At 48.7% G+C, this 12063-nt stretch overlaps 1 protein-coding gene across 1 annotated transcript in view; it reads left to right on the top strand.

Moving 5' to 3' along the window:
• Nucleotides 1-12063, top strand: part of WIPF3 (WAS/WASL interacting protein family member 3) — a 227157-nt gene that overhangs the window by 204248 nt on the left and 10846 nt on the right. Inside the window, exon 7 of the mRNA XM_063921961.1 lies at nt 9051-9152. Within this exon, the coding sequence (XP_063778031.1) occupies nt 9051-9152 (102 nt within the window). The remainder of the gene's footprint in view (nt 1-9050; nt 9153-12063) is intronic.

The following is a 12063-nucleotide window of genomic DNA, read 5'->3' as shown; positions in this document are numbered from 1 at the left end:
TGTTGATCCAGTCGGACAACATCACGGCAGTCGCCCATGTGAACAGACAGGGCGGCACAAGAAGCAGGAGTGCAATGGCAGAAGCTGCAAGGATTCTTCGCTGGGCAGAGAATCATGTGATAGCACTGTCAGCAGTGTTCATCCCGGGAGTGGACAACTGGGAAGCAGACTTCCTCAGCAGACACGACCTTCACCCGGGAGAGTGGGGACTTCATCCAGAAGTCTTCCACATGCTGGTAACCCGTTGGGAAAGACCAATGGTGGACATGATGGCGTCTCGCCTCAACAAAAAACTGGACAGGTATTGCGCCAGGTCAAGAGATCCGCAGGCAATAGCTGTGGACGCGCTGGTAACGCCTTGGGTGTACCAGTCGGTGTATGTGTTTCCTCCTCTGCCTCTCATACCAAAAGTATTGAGAATTATACGGCAAAGAGGCGTAAGAACGATACTAGTGGTTCCGGATTGGCCAAGAAGGACTTGGTACCCGGAACTTCAAGAGATGATCACGGAAGATCTGTGGCCTCTACCTCTAAGGAGGGACTTGCTTCAGCAGGGTCCCTGTCTGTTTCAAGACTTACCGCGGCTGCGTTTGACGGCATGGCGGTTGAACGCCGGATCCTAAAGGAAAAAGGCATGCCGGAAGAAGTCATTCCTACTTTGATTAAAGCAAGGAAGGAAGTAACCGTGCAACATTATCACCGCATTTGGCGAAAATATGTTGCGTGGTGCGAGGATCGGAGTGCTCCGACGGAGGAATTTCAACTGGGTCGATTCCTACATTTCCTGCAATCAGGATTGTCTATGGGTCTCAAATTGGGATCTATTAAGGTTCAAATTTCGGCCCTGTCGATTTTCTTCCAGAAAGAATTGGCTTCAGTCCCTGAAGTCCAGACTTTTGTTAAGGGAGTGCTGCATATACAGCCTCCTGTGGTGCCTCCAGTGGCACCGTGGGATCTCAATGTGGTTTTGGACTTTCTAAAATCTCATTGGTTTGAACCACTAAAAAATGTGGATTTGAAATATCTCACATGGAAAGTGACCATGCTACTAGCCCTGGCTTCGGCCAGGAGAGTGTCAGAACTGGCAGCTTTATCTTACAAAAGCCCATATCTGATTTTCCATTCGGACAGGGCGGAACTGCGGACTCGTCCGCATTTTCTCCCTAAGGTGGTGTCAGCATTTCATCTGAACCAGCCTATTGTAGTGCCTGCGGCTACAAGTGACTTGGAGGACTCCAAGTTACTGGACGTTGTCAGAGCATTGAAAATATATATTGCAAGGACAGCTGGAGTCAGAAAATCTGACTCGTTGTTTATATTGTATGCACCCAACAAGATGGGTGCTCCTGCGTCTAAGCAGACGATTGCTCGTTGGATCTGTAGCACAATCCAACTTGCACATTCTGTGGCAGGCCTGCCACAGCCTAAATCTGTAAAGGCCCACTCCACAAGGAAGGTGGGCTCATCTTGGGCGGCTGCCCGAGGGGTCTCGGCATTACAACTTTGCCGAGCAGCTACGTGGTCAGGGGAGAACACGTTTGTAAAATTTTACAAATTTGATACTCTGGCTAAGGAGGACCTGGAGTTCTCTCATTCGGTGCTGCAGAGTCATCCGCACTCTCCCGCCCGTTTGGGAGCTTTGGTATAATCCCCATGGTCCTTTTCAGGAACCCCAGCATCCACTAGGACGATAGAGAAAATAAGAATTTACTTACCGATAATTCTATTTCTCGGAGTCCGTAGTGGATGCTGGGCGCCCATCCCAAGTGCGGATTATCTGCAATAATTGTACATAGTTATTGTTAACTAATTCGGGTTATTGTTGTAGGGAGCCATCTTTCAGAGGCTCCTCTGTTATCATACTGTTAACTGGGTTTAGATCACAAGTTGTACGGTGTGATTGGTGTGGCTGGTATGAGTCTTACCCGGGATTCAAAATTCCTCCCTTATTGTGTACGCTCGTCCGGGCACAGTACCTAACTGAGGCTTGGAGGAGGGTCATAGGGGGAGGAGCCAGTGCACACCACCTGATCGGAAAGCTTTACTTTTTGTGCCCTGTCTCCTGCGGAGCCGCTAATCCCCATGGTCCTTTTCAGGAACCCCAGCATCCACTACGGACTCCGAGAAATAGAATTATCGGTAAGTAAATTCTTATTTTTTCAGCTTTCTTGGAGACAATTCTGGGCTCTTTGACTTGGACTAGTTTGCCACCCCTGCTTTAGACTGTCCCAGGATGCATTGGGGGCACCCTCTATAACCCCGCCTCCAGTCACTGTGAGCTCAGTTTCGAGTTGCTGCCTGCAGAAGCAGGTCACTTAACAGGGGGCTGCACTGGGCAGCCCTGAAAAAGCTTTTAGAAGACTTCAAAGGACGCAGCACTTACATGTCATGGTGACATTCTGTGCTGCATCTCCGTCACCTCCCAAGCGGCATTGCATACTCCCGCTGTCTCAGTTCCCCGGTACTTGCGGTGGAGACGCTCCGGCTGTAGGCACACGGTCGCAGACGCTGTCCTGGTTCGCATGGCTCCTACAGAAGGGAGGAGGTAAGAGGGTCCGCCAGGCGGGACCTGCCATTAAATTGCGTTCCGGTCGCAGTCTAAGGAGACGCACTGTGACGCTGGCGTGGACACTGTAACAGAGCAGGGACCCCACTATATCCACCAGGGCATAAGAGTACAGGCCGGATATATTACTATTCACTTTATTAAAACTCCATAGTACCAGGTGGTGAGGACCAGCATAGGGGAGAAGGCTCTTGACCTGTAGCCCCTCCCCCAGCTCTGGGTGCCATCTACGGCTGGTGTTCCTGTCCGGGATCTGCCTCACACTCTCCCTCACTCCCTGACTGAGACGCTGGGCGCCATCTTCTAGGATTAGCTGCGACTGGTCTCCGAGACTGCAGGGCAAGGACTCCTCTGTAAATCCGCCTGTACATCAGCGCCGTGATTTTGCAGACACTTAAGTATTCTACATGTCACTATTAAGACAGCGTTAGTTAAGAACAAGTGTACCTGTGCCTGAATATATTGTACGAGTATTCTGATATATACATCCGGTCTCGGACCGCGCATTGTTATAGATATACATATACTAGTCCAGTGCAGTTTTATTGTCTTACTAAAATAATTATCTGCATTGTCACTGTGACTGTGTGTGCCTGTATCTGCTATGTGGATTTCACTTTCAGTGTATCACAGCTATATCTATCACTGTATTCTGTACCCAAAGGGACTAGGTGCGTTAGGGTCTCATATATAGTGCTGCACAATATTTACCATCAAGTGTATTCTATGGTGTACTTAGTCACATATTACCGGATTTATTCGCTGGTGTTGTGTACTGGGTACGCAGTCACATAATACCGGATTGTGACGCTGGTGTTGTGTACTGTGTACGCTGTCACAAACTAGGGTATTTATTCGCAGGTAGTTTACTCTGGCTGTATCGTACTCATACGCTCTGCGGTTACATTCACGAAAATGTCTAACACAAAGGGCGGGAAATCCACGGACGCTCCTGTATCATGCTGCGCATGCGCCAGGGATTTGCCTGAGGGGAAAGCTTTGTATGATGGTCTGTGTAATATGTGCCATACATCTCCCAGTCAGTCCGCAGCTCCTGTAGCCAATCAGGAGCCACCTTGGGCGGTGTTTTCATCTATGCTCAATACGCTTGTGACACGCCTGATGCCCCCTATGGGATCTCCTGTGCCATTGCGGACACATATTTTCCCTATGGTAAATCCGCCTTGGGCGGATAATTTGTCTACCTAGTTGCAGCAATTGAATCATTCTTTGGTTAGACGTAAACCTACCCCATGTCACCATGTCACTCTGGTGTCAAGGGGTCATCTAACTTCCTCTTCACAATCCACTAATCTCTCCGAAGATTCTTTTGATGAGGATGGGGAGTATACTGACCCGTCAGACACTGATACAGCTGCTTCTGACGAGGAATCTACAACTCAGGTTGATGTCCCTGACTTAGTGGTTACTATTAAGCAAATTCTACAAATAGATTATGATGTGGCTCCCACTACTGTGTCTAAGAAACCTGATAAGTTTAAACGTCAGAAGGTAACTAAAATATTATTACTGCATTCTGACCATTTAGTAGACATACGTCAAGAACCCTGGTCTTCACCAGGAAAGAAATTCTCCCTATCTAAAAAGATGGTAGTATGTTATCCTCTCCCTTCTGAGTTGTGTAACAAGTGGGAAAATTCACCACCGGTGGAATCCCATGTCACCCGTCTCGTGGTGTCCTCTACTCTGCCTGTCACTACTGTCACCTCACTGAAGGAACGGACAGATAAGCGTGTGGAGGGTTGCCTGAAGTCTATTTACTCCCTTACAGGTGCTGGACATAGACCCACTATAGCAGCCTCCTGGGCAGCAAAAGGAATTGAAGCATGGGTTCAGGCATTAGAGGAGGAGCTGCCTCAGGATATATCGGCTATTGCCAGACAATACCTGTCTCACATTACCACCGCCGCCTATTACATTCAGGAGGAGTCCTCTGAGGCAGGTTTGCTAGCGGCCAAGGCATCAACTACGTCCATCCTGGCTCGCCGTATTCTGTGGTTGAGGTTGTGGAAGGTGGACCTTGGGGGTACTCCCTTTTAAGGGAGATATACTATTTGGGGAAGATCTCAATAAGATTATGACTGACTTAGCGGCTGCTAAGACTGCATTTCTCCCGAATACTAATCCTTCTGCACAGAAGGTAAAAGGTACCACTTTTCGCTCCTTTCGGCCTCAAGGGAAAGCAAAAGGTCAGGCATTCCCAAGACAATTTCGTGCTCCCAAAACCACCAAGTCCAAGACAAAACAATCCTGGGCCGCCTGTCAGCCTGCTTCTAAACAAGACAAGCCTGCTGCATGACGGGGCGGGCCTCCCCCTGGGGGACCCCAGCGTGGAAGGCCGACTTCTGCGATTCACCCAGGTCTGGTTAAAGACCACTTCAGATGCATGGGTGCAAGAAGTTGTCTCACACAGGTATGCAGTCTCTTTCAAGAGACGTCCCCCTCACCAGTTTTGCACAACGATTATCCCTTCGGATCCATTGAAGGCACAAGCTGTACGTCTGGTTGTGCGTTCCCTCCTGGATACAGGAGTGGTAGTGCCGGTACCTATGTCCCAGAGGGGCAGAGGATACTACTCAACCCTGTTTCTAGTCCCGAAACCCAATGGGTCTTTCTGGCATATACTCAATCTCAAATCACTTAACAAGTTTTAGAGAGTGTCCAAGTTCCGTATGGAAACACTGTCTTTAATTGTACTGGCCATGGAACCCGGAGATTACATGGTATCCCTGGACATACAAGATGCTTACCTGCATATACCTACTGCCATATCGTATCAGCAATATCTGCAGTTTGCTATTGGCAACCTTCACTATCAATTCCAGGCTCTGCCGTTTGGACTGGCCACGGCCCCTCGGATCTTCACCAAGGTTATGGCCGTGATGACGGCCCATCTCCGTCGTCAGGAAGTCAGGATCCTGCCATATCTGGACAACTTGCTGATTCTGGCAAACTCCCACAATGTCCTCATCAGTCATCTACACCTGACAATAGACTTCCTACAATCCCACGGGTGGCTCATCAACTGGAAGAAGTCTTCGCTGGTCCCTGCTCGGAGCATGGTGCACCTGGGGGCACTACTGGACACACACAGTCAACGGCTGTTTCTGTCTCCAGAGAAGGTCCTGAAACTTCAGGACAGGATCAGATACTTCCTATCTCGCCCAAGAGTGTCGATACACTCGGCGATGCAAGTACTAGGCCTCATGGTGTCGGCGTTCGACATGGTAGAGTATGCTCAATTTCATTCCCGCCCTCTGCAGAGGTTAATCCTTTCCAAGTAGGACGGCCTACCTTATCGGATCAAGTCTCACATGATCTCCTTGACTCCGGAGGTTCGTCTGTCGCTGACCTGGTGGCTACAGTTGAGCAGCTGCCATCCCTTCTGGATCCCCAACTGGGTCCTACTGACTACGGATGCCAGTCTGCAAGGTTGGGGCGCGGTGCTGGAGCAACTCTGTCTCCAGGGTCGGTGGACCAAGGAGGATTCTCTCCTCCCGGTAAACATTCTGGAATTGCGGGCAGTGTTCAATAAGGGGTTGGGGCACGGTGTTGGAGCAACACTCTTTCCAGGGTCGGTGGACCATGGGGGAATCACTCCTCCCGATAAACATTCTGGAATTGCGGGCAGTGTTCAGTGCGTTGTCTCTCGCCCTGCCTCTGATACAGAACAGGCCTGTTCAAGTACGGTCAGACAACGCCACCACGGTGGTGTACATAAACCATCAAGGCGGCACTCGAAGCCACATGGCAATGATGGAAGTGTCCAAAATCCTTCGTCGGGCGGAACGCCATCTGCCAGCAATATCGGCAGTGTTCATTCCGGATTTCCTCAGTCGTCAGGACGTGCACACTGGAGAGTGGAGTCTTCATCAGGAAATCTTTCAACTCCTGGTGGACAAGTGGGGCCTACCAGATGTAGACCTGATGGCGTCTCGACATAATCACAAAGTTCCGGTCTTCGGATCAAGAACCAGGGATCCTCAAGCAGTGTTCGTGGATGCACTGGCAATTCCATGGAACTTTTGGCTGCCATACGTGTTCCCTCCAGTGTCACTCCTGCCCCGGGTACTCCGGAAGTTCAAACAAGAAGGAGGAATACTACTTCTAGTCGCTCCAGCATGGCCAAGAGGGCATTGGTTCTCAGACCTACAGGGTCTATCGATAGAGCGTCCTCTTCTACTTCCTCAATGCCCAGACCTCCTCGTTCAGGGCCCTTGTGTCTACTCAGACCTGGCCAGACTGGCTTTGACGGCGTGGCTCTTGAAGCTTCACTCCTGAGGGCCAAAGGATTCTCTGAGGCGGTTATCCAAACTATGCTGAAGGCCCGCAAACCGGCATCTACGTGGATTTATTACAGGGTCTGGAATTTTTACTTCACCTGGTGTGCTGCTAAGAATTACGATGCTTACAAATTCAGTACTTCCAGACTTCTGGCTTTTGTGCAGCAAGGCCTGGATTTAGGCCTTTCGTCTGGCCTCCCTCAAGGTTCACATCTCTGCCTTGTTGGTGTGGTTTCAGAGAAAGATTGCGTCTATTCCTGACGTTCATACTTTCACTCAGGGTGTTTTACGGATTCAGCTTCCCTATGTTCCTTCTGTGGCTCCATGGGATCTGTCTGTTGTCCTGAATGCCCTGCAAGAGTGTCCATTTGAACCTCTTGAGTCAGTGGACCTTAAATGGCTTACGGTCAAGGTCCTGTTCTTACTGGCTATTGCCTCTGCCGGAGGGTGTCGGACTTAGGAGCTTTGTCCTGTCGTCCACCCTTTCTGATTTTTCACAGTGACCGGGCAGTTCATAGAACTCGCCCTGGTTATCTACCTAAGGTGGTGTCATCTTTCCATCTTAACCAAGAGATTGTGGTTCTGGCTTTTATCTCTTCTGGTTTGTCCTCCAAAGAGCGGTCTTTGGATGTGGTACGGGCTCTACACATTTACGTGGAGAGGACTACCTCTATTAGGAGGTCAGATACCGTTTTTGTACTTTTTGGTTTTCACAAACGTAGCTGGCCTGCGAACAAGCAAACATTGGTCAGATGGATTAGAATGGTGATTGCACAAGCATATGCACTGGCTGGTCTTCCAGCTCCTGCTGCTATTAAAGCCCATTCTACTCGGTCTGTTGGACCTTCTTGGGTGGCCCACTGAAGCGCGTCCTCTGAACAATTGTGCAAAGCGGCTACATGGTCCTCAGTGAACACGTTCATTAGATTCTATGCCTTTGATACTTCCGCCAGGATGCTTCCTTTGGACGCCGGGTTCCCATACCCACTACGGCGCGTCCCCTCCCATGAGGAACTGCTTTAGGACATCCACAATGTTTTCCCTGTGGAACACAGTGTACCCCGCTGCAGAAAAGGAGATTTATGGTAGACTTACCATGGTTAAATCTCTTTCTGCGAGGTACACTGTCTTCCACAGGGCGCCCACCCTGATTCACCTGGCTTCTATGGGTTTCTATGGCATTAGCCGCTATTCCCTTCTCCTGTTGTGAGAATGTGGTTCTATGTGTCTAACATCTGCTTCTCTTTTACCTGCTCCTGCATTGGACTGGTTAACAAAACTGAGCTCACAGTGCCTGGAGGCGGGGTTATAGAGGGGGCCCGAATGCATCCTGGGACAGTCTAAAGCTTTAGCCTGTTGGTGCCTGGATCAAGATCCATCTCTACACCCCGATGTTTTCCCTGGTGAACCAATGTACCTCGCAGAAAGAGATTTAACAATGGTAAGTCTACCATAAATCTCCATTTAATAATATATTAAATTACAATTTGGGCCATATATGTCCATTGGAGTATCGGTCGAGCCATTTGAGAGTTCTGAACAAATTGACTAACCATTATGCTGGGTGTAAGCTACATAATGATATTAATTTAAACTGTGAGATACAATTCCATTGTATTGGGTACATCAGAGAAACAGGATGAACAAAGTCCTCCATTAAGGCTTGTGTGGGCCAAGCTGCAGATAGGAGGCCATGGGGTATATTCAATTAGTCAGATGTTCCGACAGGGCGGAAAGACGTCACTTTCAAACGATAATCGGAACTTTCCGACACTTCAGTATTCAATTGAAGTGCTGTTTTTCCACCCTGTCGGAACTTCTGACAAGTCGAAAAACACATGGTTGAGCGGAATCCATGTATTTTCCACCCCGCCGCGGTCGAAAGCGGTCCATTTTCGCCCATTTTCGCCCATAAGAGAGGGCGGAAATGAATGCTCGGAATGGGAGTGGAAACGGGCGGAAACGGCCCGCTTCTGAATACTGACGTGTCGGATCCTCTCCGTCAGAGAGGATCCGACAGTAATTGAATATACCCCCATGCAGCAATGCATTGCTAGTCAATGGTTTACCATGAAGATAGAACATTCAAATCACTTCAAGTGAGTACCCCACATCTGGCAGTACCATAGTGTATGCTGGCATATAAATATATATTTTACTCTCATTATCTTGTTTTACAGATGACTTTGAATCTAAATTCACCTTTCATTCAGTGGAGGACTTCCCACCGCCAGAACACTTTGAACCATTTCAACGGATTTACCCCAGCAAGTGCCCTACTGGTATGTTTGGCACAATATCTTACTGTATGAATACATCTACCAATAGAAGCTCGCTGACATTGTCATGCCTCTGATTTTGGTGGGCCATAGATCATCCTTATTTATATGTAATATGGCACAAATTCTGCATTGCCAAACAGCAAAACATCATAGCAAAACACACAAGTGCACGTTATACAAAAACAATCTGAAAGTGCAAATTCCTTAAGTATGAGCATTAAGTGCATACCATTGCAGTGTATACATGGGACATCAGCACAGGTCCCCACATCTATATGTATTAATTTTAGGGGGTGATTCCGAGTTGTTCGCTCGCTAGCTGCTTTTAGCAGAATTGCACATGTTAAGCCGCCGCCCTCTGGGAGTATATCTTAGCTTAGCAGAATTGCGAACGAAAGATTAGCAGAATTGCGAATAGAAATTTCTTAGCAGTTTCTGAGTAGCTCCAGACTTACTCAGCCATTGCGACCAGCTCAGTCCTTTTCGTTCCTGGTTTGACGTCACAAACACACCCAGCGTTTGCCCAACCACTCCCCCGTTTCTCCAGCCACTCCTGCGTTTTGCAACTCGAACGCCTGCGTTTTCCCGCACACTCCCATAAAACGGCCAGTTTCTGCCCAGAAACACCCACTTCCTGTCAATCACACTACGATCAGCACAGCGATGAAAAAGCTTCGTTATGCCGTGAGTAAAATACCTAACTTTTGTGTAAAATAACTAAGCGCATGCGCTCTGCGAACCTTGCGCATGCGCAGTAAGCGACTAATCGCAGTATAGCGAAAATCGGCAACGAGCGAACAACTCGGAATGACCCCCTTAGTACACTCAGGGCCTGAGTCAGAGATGTACACAGTAGCATAGTCGCTTCTTCTTTGTACACAGTGGCTACGCTAAAAGATGCTAATGCCGCAGAAGGCCCCTTGAGTAAATTGTCTCCTCCTGCTGACTTCTGTGACCCACTGCAGTGGCCCAAGGCGCATCACTGGGTCAGTCTGTGTAAATATCCGTCATCTGAGTAAACCTCTGGTTACTTAGGATTGCCGCTGCAGGATGCAGCTGCTGGCCTCGGCACACCCATAAAATAGGGAAAACATGCCAGTTTTCTGGAACATTGGCCATGCGCACCCCAAAACAGCTGTCATTGCAAATACACACATGCGCAGTACAGATCCTGAATCTTGCTATCAGTCCAGCAGATGCATATAAGATAACATCACTTAGCAATCTGAGCCGTCACCTTTTCGCTAGATACATATTAGACACCCATCTTATGTCATTATACAGACATTCCTATCCAACTGCCATTAGAGCACAGGTCCGGGTGCTGGTACTAATCTGCCGCTCGTGTACATATTCCGTATGAACTGGTGAAGGCTGAGAAATGAAAATGTCATCCATGTTTTACTAACCAGATTGGAACATGATTTCTCATATGTCCTAGAGGATGCTGGGGTCACCATTAGAACCATGGGGTATAGACGGGATCCGCAGGAGACATGAGCACTTTAAGACTTTGAAAGGTTGTGAACTGGCTCCTCTCTCTATGCCCCTCCTCCAGACCCCAGTTTTAGAATTGTGCCCAGGCAGACTGGATGCACTCTGAGGAGCTCTACTGAGTTTCTCTGAAAAATAATTTTGTTAGGTTTTTTATTTTCAGGGAGACTGTTGGCAACAGTCTCCCTGCTTCGTGGGACTAATGGGAGAGAAGTATGACCTACTTCCAGTGAGTTCAAAGGCTCTGCTTCTGGCTACAGGACACCATTAGCTCCTGAGGGTTTGATCGCTAGGTACGCCTAGATGCTCGTTCCCAGAGCCAGCCGTCACCCCCCTTACAGAGCCAGAAGTCAGAAGACAGGTGAGTGGAAGAAGATCAAGAAGACTTCAGTGACGGCATTCTGAGGTACCGCACAGCGACCGCACGCTGCGCGCCATGCTCCCACACACACAGCAGCACTACAGGGTGAATGGCGCTTGGGGGGGCGCCCTGGGCAGCAGAAAAGCCTCAAAATAAACTGGCAAAGGGGACATAAGTGCCTAGGCACTGTCCTAACCCCCGCCAGTATAAATATACATTTAAAAAAAGCGGGACTGAAGCGTGCCATTAAGGGGGTGGAGCTTCGTCCTCACAGCTCAGCGCCATTTTCCTCTACACAGGCTGCAGAGACGCTGGTCCTTCCTCACACTTCTGAATAAGTATTAGGGTGCAAAACGGGGGGGGGGGGGCACAGAAATATTGGTGCAATATATATTTAATATAAAAGCGCTGCAGGTCTGGGGCATTCTTTAGTGTTTCAGAACCGGTTATTAGGCGCTGGGTTGTGAGCTGGCAAATTCCCTCTCACAGACTTTACTGTGGGTCTGTCCCCTATATGCCCGGTGTGTCTGTGGGTGTTTGGTACACGTGTGTCGGCATGTCTGAGGCTGAAGGCTCTTCCCAGGAGGAGACTGTATTAGGGACACAAACGGCTGTGGGAGTGACCCTGTCGGCACCGCCGACTCCTGATTGGGTAAATATTTTGAATGCTAATGTGGCTCTTATTAGTAAGAGATTAGATAAATCTGAATCTCAGAACCAGGCATGGAAGAAATCTGTGGAGGATGTGTTATTACAAGTCCAGATCCCCTCGGGGTCACAAAAACGTTCGTTTGCACAGTTGGCAGACACGGATACCGACACGGACACTGACTCCAGTGTTGACTATAGTGATGCCAGATTGGATCCAAAATTAGCAAAGAGCATTCAGTACATGATTGTGGCGATAAAAGACGTATTACATATCTCCGAGGACCCTGCTGTTCCTGATAAAAGGGTCTGTATGTATAAGGAAAAGAAACCTGTGGTAACGTTTCCTCCCTCTCATGAACTGAAAACTCTTTTTGAAAAGGTTTGGGAAAGCCCTGACAAAAGTTT

This window comes from Pseudophryne corroboree, chromosome 5 (assembly GCF_028390025.1).
Source record: "Pseudophryne corroboree isolate aPseCor3 chromosome 5, aPseCor3.hap2, whole genome shotgun sequence".
In the NCBI taxonomy this organism is placed as follows: Eukaryota; Metazoa; Chordata; class Amphibia; order Anura; family Myobatrachidae; genus Pseudophryne; species Pseudophryne corroboree.
Note: the sequence above shows the minus strand (reverse complement) of the source record. Positions and strands in the feature narration are given on the sequence as shown.